Source organism: Salvelinus namaycush, chromosome 20 (genome assembly GCF_016432855.1).
Source record: "Salvelinus namaycush isolate Seneca chromosome 20, SaNama_1.0, whole genome shotgun sequence".
NCBI classification, from domain to species: Eukaryota; Metazoa; Chordata; class Actinopteri; order Salmoniformes; family Salmonidae; genus Salvelinus; species Salvelinus namaycush.
This window is the reverse complement of record NC_052326.1, coordinates 628,311-647,368: the sequence shown is the minus strand read 5'-3', so window position 1 is coordinate 647,368 and position 19,058 is coordinate 628,311. Positions and strand designations below refer to the sequence as shown.

The following is a 19,058-nucleotide window of genomic DNA, read 5'->3' as shown; positions in this document are numbered from 1 at the left end:
GATTTAATCGGTATCGGCTTTTTTTGGTCCTCCAATAATCGGTATCGGCGTTGAAAAATCATAATCGGTCGACCTCTAGTTTTGATGGCTTCAACCCTGGAATTAGGTGTCCAAACTTTTGACCGGTACTGTATGTGTATAGTTATATCTATTTGCAGTGGCTCGACAAAAAAATAAATAATCTGTCGACCAACAGCCTATCGACCAGACAATTGACTAGTCGACTAAATGGAGTCAGGCCAAGTAGGGTTTTTAAATGTATTAGTTTTTACCTCGGCGTGTGTTTTGCTGCAGCAAGCAAACCGTTGATGTTTTATTAAAACGACATACAAGGAGTAAAGATCAGAGACTAAGGGGTTTAAAGCCTAGCATGCCAAGACTGCTACAAGATACCAAGGGAAGCAGATTATATGCCTTTGAAGCCTGTAAACAATCAAGTTGAAAATCGTTGCGGTTGACTTCATGGCTCTTCAAGTGTGGGCTACGGGTCTCAGTACTTTGGTTGTGAGAGATTTTCGGTGTGTGCTGTACGTCGAGCCTGTGCTTGACTGTGCGTCTACTCAGTTGGTGTGCGTGGGGTTGTGGGAGAACTGTGTTAGGCGGGAGGAGGGGGAGTGGAGGAATGCGTGTGTGTTTGCGCACGCTGTGGCGTTCAACGTCTTCCCACACCCACAACAAATAGACAGCAAAGGTGCTACATTCCTTAGCCCCTGTGGAGATCTCTGAAGCCGAGGTCAGGTTTATGTTTTGTGTAGAATGTGTGTAACAACAATGCAAACTAATCTACTGTACCAATGCTTTATCCTCGCTGCTGGTTGGTTACTTCCTTTGTTGTATCATAGCTGTGCTGTGGCTCAGTCCTCTCGCTCGCTCGCTCGCTCGCTCTCTTTCTGTCCTCGCTCACAGAATGCTGCTGCAGGCCTTATCTGAAAGATCACATCCCTTTCTGTATAACAAGACTAGATCTGATGTATGCACCTCAGTGGCGTAACTCTTTTTGTCTGCCTCAGTCATTCACATGGAGTTTTTCCCACAGGTCATTTAAAGGTCATGCTATCCTTGTACTATTTGCTTTTGACTGCACAGGCCTGTATTCTATTTTTTATTTATTTGTTACATGCATGTTTAAGATGCTCTTAAAAGCCTTGTGGTGCTGTCTGTCTTTAATTGTTAATGTTGAGAAGAGATGTTGGGAATGTAAAGTGAACTTGTGGGTACGTTGTTAGTGTTATTATTGGGGAACAGTGTCATAAGAAACGGTGCAACTCCAGTACAACACTTCTGGGTTATGCAATATAATGGTTTCCAATTCTGGCACTGCACAGTTGTGGGAAAACACATTGATCACACACTGCTGCAAATCTGAAGGCCTTTACGCGCTGCCCCATTTGGAGTTTAAACTTTGAAAGAGCTCGTCTGGGCCTTCCCTTACTAAGATTGGCTTTTTTTTTTTTTTTAAATGGGCTCAAGTAAATACTCAACTTTTACATGAGGGAGAAATGCCATGTGTTGGCATGCCTGTCAATAGGACATGTATTGGCGGTAGAGGCGCAGCAGCAGAGAAGGACTGCGTTAGACCTGTGGAGAGTCCTCTTTTCTCCACGGGTTCTCTCTGTGTGAGAGAACTCCACCTCCCTGCGTCGCAGTTGCATCCCGGTGAGGCTGCGGACCGCTGGGTCTCGGCAGGGTGTACTGACCCCCACTCCTTCCCTCCCTGTGAGGAGCAGAGTAGTGACACGGCCTGTCCCTTTGGCTCACTGAACGTTTGACACGCGACGCGAGGTCGTCAACGTGACCTACTTTCCCCTGGCTACCCTTCTGCTGAGCCGCAGGGGCGTCGAGAGGGTGGTGGTGAGTGTGTTACGGGGCAGGGGCGGTGCTGTCCTGGCGTTAGATCACCACGTTAGTTTTGAGACGGTGTGTGTGAGAGGCGACAGTGGGAGACGCACACCGGCTGGGCGTGAGCTGCACTGTGGGGGTTGCAGGTGCTGTACGTGCTGGGCAGTACTTTGGATGGACCCCTGCAATACTGCCTTAACGCAATAAATCCTTCTACTCCGTGTACTTCTGACCACACTGTGGGTTACTGATCTGGCTGCTCCGAGCTCATTGTGTGCCAGTATGATGCTCTGCATGCTGGAGATGCTAAGGCTAATTATAGTATAGCCATAAAGTGTTTATTTTGGAAAAGCTAACTGGCTTTAATTGGGAGGATTCTCACCAGCGCGTTGTCATCTTATTGACGGCTTGTGCTCTGCCTCCCTGCAAGGATGCTAGGGTCTCAAATGAAGCAGAAGTGGCTCTCATGACGTTTCTCTGCGAGACGCTGCGGTCGTAATGTGTTAAACGCTTCTATCCACTCCATTTCACCCTTTCTCCTACGATTGACCCTCAGCCTGTTAGTTTCACACCAGTGACTTGTAAGCTTAGAGAAGGGAGCGTGTTTGATAGAATACAGTGTGTCGCTGGAGCACAGAGCCGGTCGGAGAGAAGAGTTAATTTAAAAAGTCAACCTGTTAATGCACTGGCAGTACTCTAGGCTGGGTCAGACTGGATGACCGTATCAATGATTTCGACCTGCAAGAAGGCACTAAATGGTGACTGAGCAACATCTCTCCGCGTGTGAGGCTGAGCGCTACTTGCCCTTCTCACCTCGTGGTATCAAGTGCACGACATGCCCTCCTGCTCCTCGCCGCCTGAGTCTGGACGGTGGATGGGTTTTACTTCGGTCTTAAGTGCTTACGCTTGTAAGACATTGTAAGGTCAGCATTACAACTCGGTCTCCTTTCTCTCTCTTTTGTCTTCCTAGGGGCCTAATGGCCGCCTTAATGTTTTCCAAACTGATGGCATGCATCACACCTTTTTGTTCCTGGACCTGAATGTCAGACACAGCTGAGTGTCCCCACTTGACATGTGGTCATATCACCTAATGCAGTGGTTCCCAAACTGTGGGGCAGGGCCATAGAAATATTGAATGCTCCCCAATGCTGGAAGGGGGGCCTGAGTGAAAACGTTTGGAGAACCCCTGCCCTAATGCAGGAGGCGTGTAGGCTAAGACTGGCGGACAGACTGGATAGAGACCATCCTACTGATTTAGTGCAGTCTGTGAGGAAGCCCTGCCAGGCCTGACTGAACGGCTGCTCCAACAGATTCCCAGTAGAGCAGGCAGGCTTGCCCTCTGACTGGACCATCTCTCCATCAACCACGGACACTGACTGATACACTCCAGTCTAGAGGTCGACCGATTCATCGGAATGGCCGATTTTAATTAGGGCCCATTTCAAGTTTTCATAACAATCGGAAATCTGTGTTTTTGGACACAGATTTGGACAAATTTTTTATTTATTTTAAATGTATTTTAAAAAATTTACACCTTTATTTAATCTTTATTTAACTAGGCAAGTCAGTTAAGAACACATTCTTATTTTCATATATGAAATACAAATCGTATAGAGAGAAATAGTCCTATAATTCCTATAACTACAACCTAAAACTTCTTACCTGGGAATATTGAAGACTCATGTTAAAAGGAACCACCAGCTTTCATATGTTCTCATGTTCTGAGCAAGGAACTTAAACGTTAGCTTTCTTACATGGCACATATTGAACTTTTACTTTCTTCTCTAACACTTTGTTTTTGCATTGTTTAAACCAAGTTGAACATGTTTCATTATTTATTTCAGGCTAAATTGATTTTATTGATGTATTATATTAAGTTATAATTGTTCATTCAGTATTGTTGTAATTGTCATTATTACAAATAAAAAAATAAAAAAATTGCTGATTTTTAATCAGTATCGGCTTTATTTGGTCGTCCAATAATCGGTATCGGCGTTGAAAAATCATAATCGGTCGACCTCTACTCCAGTCCCACCCTAGACTGGAAGATATAGCACCGATGCTATCAGACGGTGCCACAGATTTGGGGTTTTGATTAGCCTCGTTATTGTTTTTGTTTTTTTATATATATTTTATTTTTCTATAATGAACACAATCTGCCCTGCTGTAACGGTCCTGCCACGTTTTGATGCATTAAGTTGTGCAAGTTTTGGTGTATTGGATTTTACCATTAGCATTTCAGGGGATTTTACCACTGGAGATTGACAGCTCGATAACGAGACTGCCGTTATCCTCTCTTCCTGAGGCGTATTTCTCTATACTGATGTTACAATCAGCGCCATCTTATCGGCTTTGGGCTGGACACATCTCACATCTGCCCAACGACCGTCTGACTCGGCTGCACTAAAAACCTTTGAGATCCTCAGACATCTGTCAATACTAAAATGGTGTGGAGATGTGTGCATTCGGCTAGTCCATTAAGCCTATGGCTGGCCCAGCTCCAGCTGATTCCAGGAGGCTGGCCGGCTCCACCCTAACTGTTACTAAACCAGGAGCACCACTCTACAGCCTGCTTCGATCCCCCGAACAGGCAGATATACCAGCCTCTGTGGGTGAGGAATAGCTAACACCATAATGAGTTAAATTATGTAGATCATTCTGAAACTTATCCCCCCCCCCCCCCCCAGGAGACTTGTGTAGCATTAATTAATATCAGGCATCGTCCCAGTGAGGGATTCATTTGGGATGCGTGTCTCTTAATTCAAGATGAGCTTTGATTGTTGGCGCCCATGTAATTTGAGAAGTAGAAGAAGCCAGTCTGCTGTTACCGGGTAGTTTAGGCCCTATGTCTTCCAGGTAGCTTTGGCCTGGTCCAGTGACAATCAGTGTGTAGACTGACATCTAGTCACAGATATAGCAGTTTATTTCCTCCAAGGTGTCATTTTAAAACAAGTGTATCTTGACAGGAAATGGGACTTAACACCAAAGGATGATGTTTACCGTGCTACCAAGGTTCCTGTTCTGTCTTTATCACAATGGCACAGCCTCTGTGGCTATGACATGATCTCTGCTCAAAGACACACGACCTCTTCCCTTGTAATGTGATTTTAATTTTTTTTATCTCTAACCCCAAATTTCTCTCTCTCTCTCTCTCTACAGAACTCAATACGGCACAATCTGTCATTGAACAAGTGTTTTCTCAAAGTGCCTCGCTCCAAAGACGACCCAGGAAAGGTAAGACGACCGTGTTTCATTCAAACCCAACATACAGAGATGACTGTAAACGTAGCGGAAATAAGCGGCTGGTGTCCACAGACAGACCTACTAGTCTAGACTCACTCTTTGCAAGTAGTCCTCCAATGTGATCTAATGCTATCTGCATGAGGAACATGTTCGCTGTGAACGCCTCCCAGTGCTCTGACAGTCTGGAAATGCATGGCATGCTCGTAATCTATTATGAACGTTCCACCCCCACAAAATTGCATGGCAAATGTAAAGACCGTGTTTTTTTTTTTTGACCTGCAGGGCAGACTAAGTACGAAGATGTGGTAATAAGTCATTGTCCTTGTGGGAATAGTCCAAAATAAGGCTGTAGTCAGTGCATTTCGAGTAACGCCCCAAAAGTGCTTCTCGGGCTGGGTTATGAGGAGAAAAGCCCTCAGCTCAGCACTTAGGGTGAGAGGAGAGGGAGGCCACGCTGACACATACAGCACCTGCCTCTCCTGTCCCCTCAGGCCGGCAGGGACTGCTGCTATGACATGACCAGCTCCCATACCAGCCTGTTTTACCACACAATCGCTCCCATCTCTCGCCCTGTCACTTGTCTTACTAGTATCTCTCACTGCGCTTTGTTTCTCACGTGGTTGGACCATGTGGGCCTATATTTAGTGTATCCTGGTTATGTGAATTGGTCTAACCATATGTAAGATTTTTTTATCTGGCAAACAGGCACACAGTGGCTTGAAGAGCTACGCCAAGCTATGTACTGTAGAGGTTGGGGACTGAATGCTAATTTCATGTTTTGCTGTAATCCTCTGATATTGACACTCCTGGGAGCTGCACTAAATACAAAATAATCTATTGCTGTGTGGATCCCATTCCAAATGCATGGCCAACTTAATTTGGAATTTCTCACTCCCCCCCCCACCCCCAAGACAACTTCAAAGAAGTGCTAGCCTCTAGATAGGTTCCATCAGTATTGTAATGTGGCAGGAATATGAGCACTGCTGGTCGGATGAGATAGGAGAGCACCGTGTCTACCTCTGAGATGGAGAGCGAGATGACATGCGTGGCGTACTCCTTCACCGTGGAGGTGAGGGGGGGGGTAAAAGTGCTATTACGGCTCCCACTGCAAAGACCTATTTATTTCACATGTTAACCGGTTAGGAATGTTAAATGAGCACCGTGATTTTAAAAAAAATAAAAAATAGGTTGACATACAATACTGTAGGAAAATCACCAGCCTCTGAGAGAAACAGGTAATCAGGGCTCCTGGTGGAATCACCATATGTCCATGGCATTTTGTAGAGACTACATGGATGATAGAGCTTACAGTTGTAGCTTACATTATGGACAGACATTCTTGCTGTGCCGGCTTCACTATGATGCAGTGTATTTGTGATTTATTTAAGCAATCTTTATGGGTGTTTTTTTTCTCTTCCCCCGTCGAGTCTCGAGGGGCATGTGGAGAAATGCAGAAACTCCCCAAGGGTTTGTGCTTAAAGATTTTTTTTTGTTGCCTAATTAAAAGAAACGCCGCCCGTCTCTCCACCGGCGCAGTGAGTCTGAGTCTACCAAGAGCTCTAATTGAAACAGTTAACCCCAAAATCCTCATACATCTAGCAGTGAACCAGATGCTTTGATCAAAACACGCAGCTCAGGCAGCTCACCTTCAGACGTCCTTAGACGTTTCTCTGTCCGTTACGCTCAGCGTCTTGCAGTGAAGACCAACATCGTCAAATATACCAACAATGGAATTGGGCTACAGAACATTGAGTATAATGGGATTTATACTCACATATACAGTTGAAGTCTGAAGTTTACATACTCCTTAGCCAAATACATTTAAACTCAGTTTTTCACAATTCCTAACATTTAATCCTAGTAAAAATTCCCTGTCTTAGGTCAGTTAGGATCACCACTTTATTTTAAGAATGTGAAATGTCAGAATAATAGTAGAGAGAATTATTTATTTCAGCTTTTATTTCTTTCATCACATTCCCAGTGGTTCAGAAGTTTACATACACTCAATTAGTATTTGGTAGCATTGCCTTTAACTTATTTAACTTGGGTCAAACGTTTCGGGTAGCCTTCCACAAGCTTCCCACAATAAGTTGGGTGAATTTTGGCCCATTCCTCCTGACAGAGCTGGTGTAACTGAGTCAGGTTTGTAGGCCTCCTTGCTTGCACACGCTTTTTCAGTTCTGCCCACAAATGTTCTATAGGATTGAGGTCAGGGCTTTGTGATGGCCACTCCAATACCTTGACTTTGTTGTCCTTAAGCCATTTTGCCACAACTTTGGAAGTATGCTTGGGGTCATTGTCCATTTGGAAGACCCATTTGCGACCAAGCTTTAGCTTCCTGACTGATGTCTTGAGATGTTGCTTCAATTCATCCACATCATTTACCTGCCTTATGATGCCATCTATTTTGTGAAGTGCACCAGTCCCTCCCTCAGCAAAGCACCCCCACAACATGATGCTGCCACCCCCGTGCTTCACGGTTGGGATGGTGTTCTTCGCTAGCAAGCCTCCCCCTTTTCTCCAAACATAACGATGGTCATTATGGCCAAACAGTACTATTTTTGTTTCCTCAGACCAGAAAAGTACGATCTTTGTCCCCATGTGCAGTTGCAAACTGGAGTCTGGCTTTATTCTGACGGTTTTGGAGCAGTGGCTTTCTCCTTGCTGAGCAGCCTTTCAGGTTGTCGATTATAGATCCTTGTATACCTGTTTCCTCCAGCATCTTCACAAGGTCCTTTGCTGCTGTTCTAGAATTGATTTTCAGTTTTCGCACAAAAGTACGTTCATCTCTAGGATACAGAACGCGTCTCCTTCCTGAGCGGTATGACGGCTGCGTGATCCCATGGTGTTTATACTTGCGTACTATTGTTTGTACAGATGAACGTGGTACCTTCAGGCATTTGGAAATTGCTCCCAAGGATGAACCGGACTTGTGGAGGTCTGCCATTTTTTTTCTGAGGTCTTGGCTGATTTCTTTTGATTTTCCCATGATGTCAAGCAGAGGCACTGAGTTTGAAGGTAGGCCTTGAAATACATCCACAGGTACACCTCCAATTGACTCAAATTATGTCAATTAGCCTATCAGAAGCTTCTAAAGCCATGACATAATTTTCTGGAATTTTCCAAGCTGTTTAAAGGCACAGTCAACTTAGTGTATGTAAACTTCTGACCCACTGGAATTGTGATACAGTGAATTATAAATTACATCTGTCTGTAAACAATTGTTGGAAAAATTACTTGTCATGCACAAAGGAGATGTCCTAACCGACTTGCCAAAACTATAGTTTGTTAACAAGAAATTTGTGGAGTAGTTGAAAAATGAGTTTTAATGACTCTAACCTAAGTGTATGTAAACTTCTGACTTCAACTGTATATTATTACCGCTTCTTTGTCTCTGGTTAATTTGCACTGTGAATTATTCTCCCTCTGAGGGAAACGCTAATTGACCCCAAGCTTTAAAAATATTTAAACATATTTTCTCAACATTGTATTGTTGCAGCTTTTCAAAATGAAAGCTAGGAGAGAAACACAGGACCGTGCTTTAGATGGCAGTAGTACCGTGACGAGTATGAAATGGGCCTACTACGGGACACGTGTTGTATGGATGACTTTAGACACATGTTGTTGCAACAGTACTTCTCTTCTGTTGTCTAGAATGACAATTTCTCTGTAAATATCAATTATTCTCTCTGCTAAGGAAGTCATTTTAAAGGTCCTGATCTCACTTCCCCGGACAATTGTGAATGATTTTATCAGGAGTAATATAAAATATTTTTTTTAATCACAACTTGTAATGGCCTGGGGGTGAGAATCTCATTTTAACCACTGTAAGCAGTGAAGTTTGTGGCTTCAGGGAGGAACGCCATTGAAAAATGAATTAAATGTGGCCGAATGCAGAGATAAATAATGCAGCCAAGGGGTGGAGTTGTGTGGAGCTGCAGCCTCCGAGCCAGCAGGTCTATTCTCTCCTTGATTAGCTGGGCTCAGACATGAACAGAAACCCAACGCGCTGCTCCCGCGCCTGGCGACAGCAGGTCAGCTACAGTTGGATACACTAGCACTACTTCAGGAGGGGTTTACCAGTTCAACAGCCCCAGTCTCTAACTAAAGAGCACCAGAGACAAAGGGAAGCCTTACCACGAAACACAGCTCCCTCCAATTACAAACAAAACCCACGTACACACTTAATACCCACACAGGTTGACTGTTATACTTAATTTTTTTGTGGATTGTGTTTTGCTAGCATTTTGTCAAAGCACTAATGTGGCAGTACCAAAGAAAAGTCTGATGCTTTTACTCTTTGTCCTGAGATGGAAAGCCATGTCCATTGTTAACATCCCTGTGGTGTCAGGCCAGGCAAGGTCTTGTCTCTTCTGTTCTTTACTGTGGTGCTCAATGGTCCTCTCTCTCTCTCCCCACAGGGCTCCTACTGGGCCATCGACACCAACCCAAAGGAAGACGCCTTGCCCACACGGCCGAAGAAGAGGCCACGGTCCGGAGAGAGGGTAAGTCCTCCAGACAACACCTTGATTCTTTGTCTTCATACAGTTGTAGATACCCTCACTTAACACATTCCATTAACACATTCCATTATTGACATACACTACATGACCAAAAGTGTGTGGACACCTGCTCGCGAACATCTCCTTCCAAAATCACGGGCATTAATATAGAGTTGGTCCCCCCTTTGCTGCTATAACAGCCTCCACTCTTCTGGGAAGGCTTCCCACTAGATGTTGGAACATTGCTGCAGGGACTTGCTTCCATTCAGCCACAAGAGCATTAGTGAGGACGGGCATTGATGTTGGAAGATTAGGCCTGGCTTGCAGTCAGTGTTCCAATTCATCCCACAGGAGTTAGATGGGGTTGAGGTAAGGGCTCAGTGCAGGCCAGTCAAGTTCTTTCACGTTGATCTCGACAAACCATTTCTGTATGGACCTTGCTTTGTGCATGGGGAATTGTCATGCTGAAAACAGGAAAGAGCCTTCCCCAAACTGATGCCACAAAGTTGGGAGCACAGAATCATCTAGAATGTCATTGTATGCTGTTGTGTTAATTTCCCTTCACTGGAACTAAGGGGCCCGAACCATGAAAAACAGCCCCAGACCATTATACCTCCTATGCATTGAGACAGGTAGCCTTCTCCTGGTGTCCGCCAGATTCAGCAGTCGCACTGCCAGATGGTGAAGTGTGATTCATCACTCTAGAGAATGCGTTTCCACTGCTCCAGAGTGCAATGGCGGCGAGCTTGACACCACTCCAGCCGAATTTTGGCATTGCGCATGGTGATCTTAAGCTTGTGTGTGGCTGCTCGGCCATGGAAACCCATTTCATGAAGCTCCCGACTAACAGTTATTGTGCTGACGTTGCTTCCAGAAGCAGTTTGGAACTCGGTAGTGAGTGTTGCAACCGAGGACAGGCTTTTTTTTACCGGCAGGTCTGAGCTTGTGTGGCCTACCACTTCGCGGCTGGACCTACTACTTCACAGTAACAGCACTTACAGTTGACCAGGGCAGCTCTAGCAGGGCAGAAATGTAACAACGGTGCCACGTTGAGTCATTGAGCTCTTCAGTAAGGCCATTCTACTGCCAATGTTGGTCTATGGAGATTGCATGTCTGTGTGCCGATTTTTAATAATTTTGTTTTTATTTTATTTATTTTGTATAATTATTGTTTTATATACACCTGTCAGGAACGGGTGTGGCTGAAATAGCTGGATCCACTAATTTGAAGGGGTGTCCACATACTTTTGCGTATATACATTATTTTTATTTTTTCGAACATCAATTAATGTCCTCTGGCTGGTTATTCTGAGTGGGAGCGTTTGTCTGTTAATTATGCATGAGTCGTGTCCAGTGTAATATAGTGGTTTAGTCAACTGCCCAGATTGACCTGGCTACGAGGCATCCATCCCTTCCTCCCTGGCTACTGCAGTCTGGGCTCCCCTTTGTGGCCCACCATAGGCTACAAGAAGACATGTGGGGCATCGGTTGAAACACTGAGACGAAGACACAAAGAATCACAGCGGAAAGGCAAACCCACTCACTCCGTTAACCACCTACGTGTGTGTGTGTGCCTCCGTGTGTCTATCTGCGGTTGTAAGATAGGGAGAGGGATAGAGCAACGCACATTACATTCTATGCATGTGTGACACACACTGTGTAAATGAGCTTAAATATAGTCATTGTTGTGTAATTCAAAAGCATGACAAATGCACAGTGTTCACTCTCTCAAGTTTGTACATGTATGTTGTGTTGGTATGACACGTGCACGCCATCCTCCCCTACAGTTTTGACTGGCTGCCTACAAGGCATCCCATTTAAGTCCTCCGACATTAGAAATGGTGAAATCTCATTTATGTTTATCATGAATTAAAAATGGTATTGTTGCCAGCCAATCCTCTTACAGTAAGCAGTTTTGGGAGACAGGCGTGGTGGAGTTATCTCCCCCGACCGAGCGCCCGAGCCGTGCAGGGAGCAATGGGGGCTGTGCTCTTCATCTCCTCTGGGAATATTTCCGATGTGACCTAAATAAAGGTGTTGCTCCTTCTTTGTTCTTTTCTAAATGGTCCTGGTGTATTTTCCATACTGGAGATCTGCATCCCTCCCTATTGCCTGGAAGGAAAACTAGCTTCCCAACAAACACGGCAACATGAGCGTTAGGACCTTTACCTCCGCCTATGGCTTGAGGTCCTGTATCATTCTGATAATTAGTTTAGAACTTTTATTTTTATGCTCCTTTATTTGATAATTGGCTAGAAGAGTGATTATTTTTGGTCTCCCTCCTCCAGGCTTCCACACCGTACAGCCTGGAGTCGGAGTCTTTGGGAATGGACTGTATGATCTCTGGAAGTGCCTCTCCAACACTGGCAATCAACACTGTGACGAACAAGGTACCTACCCAGCATGCACCTGCACACACTGCACCGCCCTGACCCTCCCTCCCTACACCCAACCACCCACAGCTTATTCCCCCCCTGAGAGTAGCACTCAACTGGGATAAACACACACACACATTTACAGATTCTTTCCAGTACATCTCACACTAACGCACAGCTGCAATGCAGCACAAGAAGCACTGTATACAAAAATACTGTAGTGGTGAGTGTGCGAGCGGAGTTGAGCGCTCAGAAATCCCCCCTCGTTGCTCAGACCGGTCAATGTCCTTTTCCTCCGCTCTGCGGGGGGAAAAAGTCACCCCTTCAACCATTTGGTTTTGAAGTAGGCTATCATAACAATTGTCAACATTTCAACATGTTGTAGGGAAGGCTATTCAACAAGGAACCTACCTGATGTGTTAAAAAAAATATAATAATAAAAATGATAATCAGATACTTCAGTTGTAGCTGCGTCTCTGTGGCGCTTACGTTTTACAGTTGATAGACAGTTACAAACTTAGACTCCTCTTTAACAATAGCCTATATAGAAACCGAAACGTCTCCGTTGCTGCTGCATCGGCTCATTCGTTGTCTTGCCATCAATAACACAGGCCGTGTGACCTATTTCTCAGTCGACTCACGTCAACATCTCTGCGCATTAGTGGTGGGTTAGGGTAAATAAATACAACGGGAGGCCCTGATTTTTAAAAGAACCGTGATGAAGGAAATGAAGCAAAATGCTGGGCAGAGCATGCCCAGAGCTCGTGGCTGAGTGGTACCGGAGCGAAATTGGAGTGGGGGAGAAGGTCGAGCCAACATTTTAAAAATCCGCTCCAGCCAAATTAGGCATGCTTCATTCCGCTCACACACACACACAGCACCACAACAAGGGATTACTCGTACTGTGCAATACGGTATCGATACTTGGCCGTTCTGCAATATGATCGACCCTACACACAGACTTTGCAATGTGATACTCTACACACCAGGGTTGGGGTCATTTCAGGAAGTACACTGACATTTCTAATTTCCATGAAGAAAATGTTGAATTGGAATTTGGTTTACTTGTTGAGGAGAAATGGAACTGACCCCAACCCCCTGCCGACACACCTGGAAGTTGATGCCCAGTCCTTCTCTATCCATCAGGTGTGGTTGGGGACATTTCCCTCTCTGCTGCAGGGGTGGGTGTGTGGTGGGGCCGATACTGCAGAGAGTGGGAGAAACCACAGGGACTGCAAGCTGTTGGCTCTGAGTGTGCTGTTCACTCTGAAATTGAAATAGGCTTTTTAACCTTAAGCCCTCTCCTCTGGGCCCAGTGGGGGCAGCTTTCTGGAGTACTTTTTAAAAAGCCTGCAAGTCGCTTATTAATTTACTGCAGCGGGCATAAAAAAGACTGGGTTTAATATAAACGGGGGGTGGGGGGGGGGGGGGGGGGGGTAGTTGTGGTGGGATGTGCAGTGTGTCTCTGTCTGTCCGTGTGTGTGTTTGTGTGTGTAAAATCAGTGTGCAGTTAGAGGAGTCTTGTTTGTGTGAGTGGCTGCCCGTTGTCTTTTGGGGTGGTGGTGGGGGGGGGCACTGTAAACACACACACAAAGCCACGCGTCTGTCTTTCCTCCTCTCATCTCAACAAATAAGCACTTGTCATTGATTTGCTGGCGTTTCAAACCTCAGCTGGGCATTTTAACACGGACGTCCTCCATAGAATAACAGCAGTTAGATTTCACACATGCTAAGAATCATGAGCAACAAAACAAATCTTCGGAACATGCCCGCTCCAGGCAAGGTTACAGCAGGGCTGTGTGTGTGAGGATGTTATTATGTGTCTTTTGTTCTCCTGCTTGTAACTGTTGCTATGGTAAAGCGAAGATCAAGTGGATAGGAGAAATGGCAGCAGCAGATCGGAGCCCTGCTCTTGCCAGAGAGCTCGTTTCTCATTGTAGTACACTGTAAATACACAACTGGCCACGCCTCTTTCAGTGCGCTGTGCCAAACCACAGGAATTCTCTCGCTCGCTCTCTCAAATTCCCGCCTTCTCTAAGAGGTCAATGTGAGGTTGTCAGGACTACAGAACCAGTGAGTTCCCCCACTATCCCTCAGACATTTCTCAAGTAGCCCTCTTCCTCTCGCTCTCATTCCCTCTCAAACAAGCGCACGTTATTTCTCTATTCTGAGGTAGCCGTTTGCAGTGGCGTGAATGAGACGGAAGTCAGGCACTAGTGTGATAAAGGAAGGGGGATTGTAGGAAGACGTGTGTTTACTGAGGAAACGTCTGGCCCTGTGCTTTGCTTCTCTCCCTCTTAAATCCCCTGAAGAGGGATTCTGCAGAACACTGGCTGGCATTGTCAGCGACACCTGGGTGAATCTCGCTTTGATTTCATAATCCGTGTCTCATGCTCCAGATTAGACTCTCATGTAAAAGATACCCCTGGCTTTTTACTTAATTCATGGCTAAGAATATCACACACACTGACTCGCTACCACCAAACACGCATCAGGAGTTATTGTTGAGGGAGTTGCTGCGTGTGCGCTGCGCACGTGGGGAGGCTGTGTGTGTGGGGTGTTGAGGCTGTGTGTGTGGGGTGTTGAGGCTGTGTGTGTGGGGTGTTGAGGCTGTGTGTGTGGGGTGTTGAGGCTGTGTGTGTGGGGTGCTGAGGCTGTGTGTGTGTGGGGTGCTGAGGCTGTGTGTGTGTGGGGTGCTGAGGCTGTGTGTGTGTGGGGTGCTGAGGCTGTGTGTGTGGGGGGTGCTGAGGCTGTGTGTGGGGGGGGTGCTGAGGCTGTGTGTGTGGGGGGGTGCTGAGGCTGTGTGTGGTGGGGGGTGCTGAGGCTGTGTGTGTGGGGGGTGCTGAGGCTGTGTGTGTGGGGGGTGCTGAGGCTGTGTGTGTGGGGGGGGTGCTGAGGCTGTGTGTGTGGGGGGGGTGCTGAGGCTGTGTGTGTGGGGGGGGTGCTGAGGCTGTGTGTGTGGGGGGGGTGCTGAGGCTGTGTGTGTGGGGGGGGTGCTGAGGCTGTGTGTGTGGGGGGGGTGCTGAGGCTGTGTGTGTGGGGGGGTGCTGAGGCTGTGTGTGTGGGGGGGGTGCTGAGGCTGTGTGTGTGGGGGGTGCTGAGGCTGTGTGTGTGGGGGGTGCTGAGGCTGTGTGTGTGGGGGGTGCTGAGGCTGTGTGTGTGGGGGGTGCTGTGCTGTGTGTGGGGGGGGGGTGCTGGGCGGTGTGTGTGTGTGTGGGGGGTGCTGGGCGGTGTGTGTGTGTGTGGGGTGAGCTGGGGGTGGGTGTGGGGGGGTGAACTGTGTGGGCTGTGAGCTGTGTGTGAGGGGGGTGAGCTGTGTGTGAGGGGGGTGAGCTGTGTGTGAGGGGGGTGAGCTGTGAAGTGGGCTGTGAGCTGTGTGTGAGGGGGGTGAGCTGTATGTGAGGGGTGGTGGTGAGCGAGCTGTGGGGTGAGCAGTGCATGTGTGTGAGAGACATGATGACATTGGGTGTTGGTCTGTGACTGTGTGGCGTACATGCTCAAGTGGGCGTCTTGACTCGCGGGTCTCTCGGGTCTGTTTAAAACCACAGAGCAGTGAGGTTTGGAAATCATCACACTTTATGGATGAGGAGAGTAAAAATAGATTTATGGCGAGCAGCTTAAGGCTAAAAGCCTCTTTTATGACTTCATTACACATACCATTTATATTTCTGCAGCGCACTGAGTTTGATCAGCATTGTAGTGCTGATTCTCAGACGTGCCTAAGCCCTCAGTCTTAGCCGCTCATTGAGTTCCCCATTCACGCTAATGAACACTGGAGCCCAGCCCACACTGAGTGGTGGAAGGCTAGAGTCTACTAATGAGCTTCTCTTGCATCCCCATCCCCCACCCCCCACACAACACAATACTGGATTCAATGCTCTCCTGACTGTTGTCATTAAAGCACAACATTTGTGTCATTCTCTAGCTGAGAAATTGAGAGCTTAGAATGACAGACGGATCAAACTGAGTTAAGAGTTCTGCGTGATGGTGTCTGCTCAGACATAACAATAAGGACAACAGCTCGATCTGGGTTTGAATGTTATTTGTTTTCTTTCATAATAGATAAATACTTTGAGCGTTTGGTTTGATTCAGCTTTCCTGGTTTGAGATTTGCTGGGTTTTCACTTTTGTGACTTCCATTGTGCCCGTCATGCTCAATCACGCACAAGTACTGGAGGGCAGTCAGGCCTGGACTTCCCTCTGGCCTCCAGAAAGCAAAGCAGCCATGTCCTGCTGCTGTGTGTTAGACAGAGGGAGCTGTAGAGAGGGCGCAGGCAGGGCCACAGCCACTCGGCCCAAGGGTTGCATGTCTCATTGTGTAGAGCACAGAGCCCAGCCTTGTTCCACTCAGCCTGATGAGCAGGCAGCCCGACCGGCCACTGGGCAAGACTCGGATTCATCACCAGCACCATCCAGGCTGAGGCTGCCAAGATCTGCATGGTCTGTCACACCAGTGTTTCCCCAAGGATTTTTTTCAGCTGCGGTGGCATAGTTAGTGGGGGGAGGGTTTAGAGGCCTTCTTGGATGCAGAGACAAAATGTTGCTGTTTCTAAGGCAAATTTCCTGCAATTCTACACATTTTGCCATGGCTTATGCCTTGTTCTTATAATGTTTGAGTCACTCAGATAGCATAACAAAATCAATGGGGGCCCCATGCCATGCCATTTTTGGAATTTCTGATTCTCTGACTGTCTTGTTTTTATTTTGGCGATTGTTAGTTCTCAAAGATGATCTTATTTACAAAATATATATATATGTATGTCCATTATCTTTTCGACATACTTTGTATCTGTTTTAGTCATTTACGTTTCCACTGAAAACATTATACCATTCCAAGTTTACACATTTTTTATTGTAAAAAATGTTGCCGTTGTGGCCACAATGCGTATGAGGGGAAACCCTGCACACACACCAGCCAGCAGCATCCCACATAGCTGCCATTCCACACGATGGGAAAAACTGAATGCAGCAGCTATTCTCTATGGATCTCATTATATTCATTACCAGATTGTTTCTACCACCAATGCTACTTATTTGCGGTCTGTTGTGTTATGCCACAATACACTTTTTTCCCCCTTAGCAAAACCTTTTTCAGATGATGATAATGAAGGGTTTTGAAGTGCTCTGGCTGCTTGGGTCGCTGTATTGAAAGGTCAGGGTCTCGGTTGCGTTGGAGACCTTTGTTGGCTGTCCCAAACCGATTTGCGCACTGTGAGCAGATGGGTCTGACACGGCCAGTAGTGTGACCTTTAGTGAAGAAGGGGGCGGTCCCACTTTACCTACCCAGAGGGAAGAGCCTTTACCTGGACACTCATTCAGAAAGGGACCCCTGGGGCTCTGCTGGCTGTGTAGCCTCAGTAAAGGTGTTCCAGGCCAGCCACCATCTCAGTTCAGAGAAAGCGCTCTGCAGTAATGACAAGTGGTAACATCCAGCACACAAAAGCTTTACGCACACACAGGTATCGAATTCCTAGACACACACACACAAACCAAATTCAGGTTGTTACGGAACCAAACTGATTTGCATGTGTTTTTACTGTCAGAAAGATAATGATTTTAGATGGCATGCAGTCAATACATAAAAACCCTGTTGGTCGATCTCTAGGATGTGTGGTGTACAAGAAAAGCTAATGTAGTGCCTTCATCTTATTTCAGGTGGCATTATACAACCCAGATCAGGATGGGAGTGACAGCCCAAGAAGCAGCCTTAACAACAGCCTGTCTGACCAGAGTCTGGCCTCAGTCAATCTAAACAGTGTTGGCAGCGTGCACAGCTACACACCGGTAAGACATTGCACTGCAACCTCTAACCACAGTGCTACAGCTCTACACACTTCTCAGACCAAGCACCACAAACGACTACAAGATTCTAGCTAGACACAATTTAGACCATGTGCAGTGCATTCGGAAAGTATTCAGACCCCTTGACTTTTTCCATATTTTGTTACGTTACACCCTTATTCTAAAATGGATTAAATAATTTTTGTTCCCTCATCAATCTACATAAAATACCCCATAATGACAAAGTGAAAACAGGTTTACATTTTATTTTTTAAGCAAATAAAAAAAAATATATATATATATTTAAAAAACAATACCTTATTTACGTAAGTATTCAGACCCTTTGCTATGAGACTTAAAATTGAGCTCAAGTGCATCCTGTTTCCATTGATCATCCTTGATGTTTCTACAACTTGATTGGAGTCCACCTGGGGTAAATTCAATTGATTGGACATGATTTGGAAAGGAACACACCAGTCTATATAAGGTCCCACAGTTGACAGTGCATGTCAGAGCAAAAACCAAGCCATGAGGTCGAAGGAGTTGTCTGTTGAGCTCCGAAACAGGATTTCGCTGAGGCACAGATCTGGGGAAGGGTACCAAAACATTTCTGCAGCATTGAAGGTCACAAGAACACAGTGGCCTCCATTCTTAAATGGAAGAAGTTTGGAACCACCAAGACTCTTCCTAGAGCTGGCCGCCCAGCCAAACTGAGCAATCGGGGGAGTAGGGCCTTGGTCAGGGAGGTAACCAAGAACCCGATGGTCACTCTGACAGAGGTCCAGAGTTTCTCTGTGGAGATGGGAGAGAACCTTTCAGAAGGACAACCATCTCTTCAGCACTCCACCAATCAGGCCTTTATGTCAGAGTGGCCACACGGAAGCCACTCCTCAGTAAAAGGCACATGAAAACCAGCTTGGAGTTTTCCAAAAGGCACCTAGATTGTCTCAGACCATGAGAAACAACATTCCCTGGTTTGATGATCTTTGGCCTGAATGCCAAGCATCACGTCTGGGGGAAACCTTGCGCCATCCCTATGGTGAAGCATGGTGGTGGCAGCATCATACTGTGGGAATGTTTTTCAGCGACAGGGACTGGGAGACTACTCAAGATCGAGGGGAAAGCTGAACGGAGCAAAGTACGGAGATCCTTGATGAAAACCTGCTCCAGAGCTGGGGCAAAGAATCACCTTCCAACAGGACAATGACCCTAAGAACACAGCCAAGACAACGCAGGAGTGGCTTCGGGACAAGTCTCAATGTCCTTGAGTGGCCCAGCCAGAGCCTGGACTTGAACTCGATCGAACATCTCTGGAGAA

The 19,058-nt window shown here is 46.4% G+C and overlaps 1 protein-coding gene across 1 annotated transcript in view; it reads left to right on the top strand.

The window, feature by feature from the left end:
* The window catches only part of foxj3 (forkhead box J3), an 80,459-nt gene that overhangs the window by 48,726 nt on the left and 12,675 nt on the right, over window positions 1-19,058 (top strand). Inside the window, exons 3-6 of the mRNA XM_039015542.1 lie at window positions 4,999-5,073; window positions 9,504-9,587; window positions 11,873-11,974; window positions 17,615-17,743. Of these exons, the coding sequence (XP_038871470.1) occupies window positions 4,999-5,073; window positions 9,504-9,587; window positions 11,873-11,974; window positions 17,615-17,743 (390 nt within the window). The remainder of the gene's footprint in view (window positions 1-4,998; window positions 5,074-9,503; window positions 9,588-11,872; window positions 11,975-17,614; window positions 17,744-19,058) is intronic.